At 46.3% G+C, this 4,880-nt stretch overlaps 1 protein-coding gene across 2 annotated transcripts in view; it reads right to left on the reverse strand.

The window, feature by feature from the left end:
* Positions 1 to 1,627, reverse strand: part of HEATR5B (HEAT repeat containing 5B) — a 51,240-nt gene extending 49,613 nt beyond the window's left edge. Inside the window, exons 1-3 of one of the 2 annotated variants that reach the window (XM_061365871.1) lie at positions 1,557 to 1,627; positions 1,241 to 1,409; positions 510 to 721 (exon numbers count right to left, since the gene is read on the reverse strand). In XM_061365871.1, the coding sequence (XP_061221855.1) occupies positions 510 to 721; positions 1,241 to 1,366 (338 nt within the window). In that variant the 5' untranslated portion in view covers positions 1,367 to 1,409; positions 1,557 to 1,627. Of the gene's footprint in view, positions 1 to 108; positions 486 to 509; positions 722 to 1,240; positions 1,410 to 1,556 lie in introns of those variants that run through there. The other variant, XM_061365872.1, reaches the window with a different exon arrangement.
* Between the last annotated feature and the right edge of the window lie 3,253 nt (positions 1,628 to 4,880).

Genomic DNA, 4,880 nt, shown 5'->3' on the forward strand with positions numbered 1-4,880 from the left:
ACACACACATCCAAGTATACAGACTCTGAGAGACGTATGCAGTATTATCACGGTAGTGGCAAGGTCTGATGGGGGGAAAAATAAAAAAAGCATTGAACATTTGCTTACAATTCTCTGAGCACAGATAACACTCTTGTTTGACAATCTGCAGGTTTCATCTTAAATAGGGTACCTGCTTGCCATCAGCAATAATTCCCACTAGCAGGATCTCTTCATTGCATCACTTCATCAACTGTTATCCTCTCCATGACATAAACATATGAAGGGACATAAGACAGTCCCTCTCCTAAAGGAAAACATCTCACTTTCACCTAGCCATGTACGTGTCACCTTTGAGTCCTGCCCTCCACAATCCAAATCCTGCTCTTCTCCTCTCTTATACCAAGCACGTTAGCTACAAATGAGCATGCAAAAGGTAAATGTAACGTGCACATATACGATCATATTCTTCTTTAATATCCAGGACTACTTCAAAATAATTCTCTTTTCCCCAGTTATCTTAAACATACAGTTTTGTGGGCAGGTAGGCTGCAGTATCGTCTTTGCTCTTGATGATGTCATTACACTTGTCAAGTGTCTGAAAAACAGTGAATGTGTCTCCAATGCTGTAAAGAGCAGCAAGATTTTTTGCTAGTAGTTTTCGTGTAGGTGGCCCAGGGGAACTGCTGATGAGTCCTGTTAGTTGTTCTACAAGTTTCTTCTGTTTTTCCTTGACATCCGTCTGTTAATGGACCAAAAATAAGAAAAGTAACTTAATCCTTTGTCTTGCCTCCAACACCCAGCAAAACCTACAAGAGATTGAAGTAAACCTTATACCACTCCCCCTTGTATGTAGGTCAGCAAACTGCTTGTCTCACAGAGATTTAAGATACATTCAATAATAGCAAAGACAGATGCTAAATGCTCAGAATTAGCACTGTTACTCCATTTGGTTTTGCTTTTTTTTAAATACTTACTAAAAATACAGCAATGCCTGCCTAGAACACCTTTTAATACTGTTTACCATCAAGAATCCCTACTCTGGAAGGGAAGGTTTTGCCTTCCAAATACTTACGACAATGAAGAACTCAAACCAAGCTATGTATTATATAACAGTCAGACTGACTGCCTACACCTACAAACTAGTACAGAGGCTCTTCAGGCTGAATCTGAAATCTGGCCATCACCCATCAAGTTTCTCTAGCATGAAATTAATACAAATGTTTTAGAAAGAAGGGGGGGGGGGGCACCACAAAATTACCTTGTTAGCAGCTACCAGCACTTTATCCAAAAATCTTAACCATTCAAAGATAAAGACAGGTCTCTTTGCTTCTGTGATTTGAGCTAATGCTTCCTCATTCAGCAACAAACTGTGAGCCAGCTCCATAACTGGTTAAATTCCAGTTTTATTGTAAACTTGTGTAGCAATTCTAAAATAAAAAATGACAATATTAGCATAAAGTATAACAGTACAAAGCTTTGAAAATGAAAAAAATACAACGATGAAATCCAGATTATCATGGTTCACACTGTTTAGACTTGTCTTAGCTAAGCAGTCCCACTGAAATACTACTCACATATTTACAACTGAGTATATCCATTAGTATTTCAGGAAGCAGAGTTGTTAACTGTATAAAGAGCACTTACAGGCATCTTCAGAGTGCTCACTCTTACCCAAGAAAAGAACATACTGAAGTCCCTGTTTAAAGAAGGAGAAAGAAAAAAAAAAAGAAGCCAAACAAATCCACACACAAAAGAGGTAAAGGAGTCATCTCTCTGTCTCCTCTTACATAAAACAGAATAAAGATTGTCCTTAATCAAGATCTGCACTCGCAAAGCTTGCACATGAACCTGGACACCTTCTCAACACCTTCAACAAAGTGAGAAGGTGATGAACCCACCACAAACTTGAGAGAGGCAAGAACAGCGCCCTAAAAGAGACAAGAACTGATCTAAGGCTTCCCAGATCCCACTGGCATTATTTTAAATGCTGGACAAATAAGCCCTCTGAAACTCAGAGGGAATTAGAAGCAGCAGCCAAACAACTGCAAGTCTCCCCAACAGGCAAATGACTAACACCAGAAATCCTCCTCAGACAGTGAATGGAGGGAGGGCAGCAACAAAGCACTACATGAAGCATGCTATCAGTGCAAGCAAACACTCTGCAGACAAGCATAGCAAACCACATTTCAACAAACTGTAGACGTTTAAGGCTGAAAAGAGTGAAAAAAGAAAACATATGTAAAAAAATTAAAAAAAGCACAAAATTCAATCAATCTTCTTCAGCAAAAATGAAACCCAAAAAGCAAAAATCCCCACCCAACCCCCAAACCCGCAACTACTATTGCTGAAACTAGTGTCTCTGGCAAATCAAAACCAGCATAGCAACTAAGGAGTATTATGTAAGGCATGTCTTTCAACAGCTGCATCATTCCACTTGTGCTCTCAAGTGCTCACAGCTGCTTCCTCATTCAGTGATCAAACCCAACAAATTCTTAAAGTCAATTGAAGTGATTTTAAATTAAATATTTTTTTAAGCAATCCCCACATCAGACAGTACTAAAGGGCAGCATATTAATATTACAACTGCATTACATTTCTAAATTCACCTTATGATTTGGTGCTGATGAAACTAAAGCAGCCTGATGTCTGCAGTACTAAGTCTCTGCTCTTTGGTACTTTGCATTATACTATATTTGCAATATAGTATTTTTCACTGCATATATCTCCAGTGACAGATGAGGAAATGTGGAAGAGCCACTCAAAGAACTACATACAGCCCTCCCCAGCACCTCCAAAGTTATGAAGAACTAAGGAGGTGTTGTCTGTCAACAATGCACAGAGGCATCACCTCAAAACACTTTTACATGAGACTAGGGAGAAACACAGTGAACAACAGCACTATGATTCTTTACATACTAAGCCAGCGGCCCACACTGCTCATCACACCTGCACAACACAGGGATACCATATGACAGGTGCTACTCCTTTCCTCCCCAGATAAGTGTTTGTTTTTTTTCCTGGCTTTTAGAGCCATGAACATATTCTGCTTCCACACACTCCCCTACCTCTTCACCTAAACTTAGGAAACATAAGCCCTCAACAAACAAATTCACACATACATTCAGCTGTGCCACTGAAGCACAAGGGATTGAACACAAGAACCCACTTCTACTCTGTTATGGTGAGACCCCACCTGCAGTACCGCGTTCAGCTCTGGGCCCCCCAACACAGAGGGACATGGGGCTGCTCAAGCAAGTCCAGAGGAGGCCATGAAGATGACCAGAGGGGTGGAGCACCTCTCCTACGAAGACAGCCTGGAGAAAAGGAAGCTGCATGGAGGCCTTATAGCAGCTCCCACTACCTGAAGGGAGGCTACAAGAAATCTGGAGAGAGACTTTTTACAAGAGCAGGCAGTGACAGGGCAAGGTGGAATGGCTTTAACATAAAAGAGGGAGATCTAAGTTACACAAAAGAGAAGAAATTCTTCACTGTGAGAATGCTGAGGCACTGGAACAAGTTGCCCAGAGGAGCTGTGGCTGCCCCATCCCTGGCAGTGTTCAAGGTCAGCTTGCATGGGGCTTTGAGCAACCTGGTCTAGTGCAAGGTGTTCCTGCCAGTGGCAGGGGTTAGGGTTAGGGTTAACTGGATGTTAGGGTTAGGATGTAACTGGATGATATTTAAGGTCACATTTGAATGCAAACCATTCTAGGATTGAACACATACACACATACTGACCTAACTGAAGACTTGGAGCCCGATATACAGCTGTTGGTCAGCAATCCAAAGCTCACCTACACTAGCAGAAGGTTTGCTCCAAAACTCAGCCAAAAATGTCCACCACGTTCTACTGACTCTGGTGAGGGCTGCGCCTTGCTGTGCATGCTACAAGTAATAAATACACTGTTACCTCCCACAGGATCTCCCACAGGCAAAGTCAGCCGGCAAGCTAGACTGAAGCATTATAGGGACTATAAAAGATGCAGGTGTACTGGAGTTTCTTTCTATTCTCCAGCCACCGTTTCATAGCCTAACCGAACCCTTAAGATCTTTCATCACACACGAACTTCAGTCAGCTAAGCCAAAATGCTAAAAACTGGGCACGTTTAGGAAAAGCAACATCCTCCTGAAGCACCACATCGGATGAATACGCTTCTATGCCTGGGTCCCACTGCCTGTATCGGCCATTCTCACAGGCTGTAGCACCTCCCCAGGTCCAAAACCCTTTCGAGAGATAATGCCTCAGGACGGCACCACCACGTTCAGCAGCACACAGACACACACGGAGCCCATCCCGAGCACCGCGGACGCGTTTCCCTCCTACCGTGCGGCGGCCGCGTCCTGACAGCTCCGGGCTGCGTGAGGCGGTGACAGCGCGGCCGTGGCCCCCGGGAAGGTGGAGGGGAACGGGACAACACAGCCCCAGCCAGACTGCGCCACACGCGCCCCCTCACCCGCGCCGCCACGGCCCACGCAGCGATGCACCCCCCACGGCGGGGCCACCACCAGCCGGCTTCGCCGCTTTCACCCGCACCGTGCCCGGCCGGGCTGGCGGAGAGAGAACCGGCGAGGACAGGACGCCCGAGCGGCTGCGCCCCTCAGCCCAGCGATAACTCCGACACCACCCGGCAGCCCTGAGCTACCTGCTGCCGCCGAGCAGGAAGCGGCAAGTGCGCAGGCGCCGGAGGGCCGGGGGTGGCCGCACGCAGGCGCCGGGCTGGACGCAGGCGGGTGAGTGCGGGGGTTCCCTCGGCTGCCCGCCGTGGCGGCGGGGAAAGTGTGCTGTGGCCGCTGGGCCTGGTACGGGTACCCCGAGGAAGGAGGGAGGGGAGAGGAAAGGAAGTGGTCACGGTCCGGTCTCTCCTTCGGTCTCCCCTGTTGTCGTCCGTCAGCCCCTCCCG

Source organism: Neopsephotus bourkii, unplaced genomic scaffold (genome assembly GCF_033783945.1).
Source record: "Neopsephotus bourkii isolate Nb327-2 ecotype Australia unplaced genomic scaffold, CSIRO-AGI_Nbou_v1 NB_1292, whole genome shotgun sequence".
Taxonomy (NCBI): Eukaryota; Metazoa; Chordata; class Aves; order Psittaciformes; family Psittacidae; genus Neopsephotus; species Neopsephotus bourkii.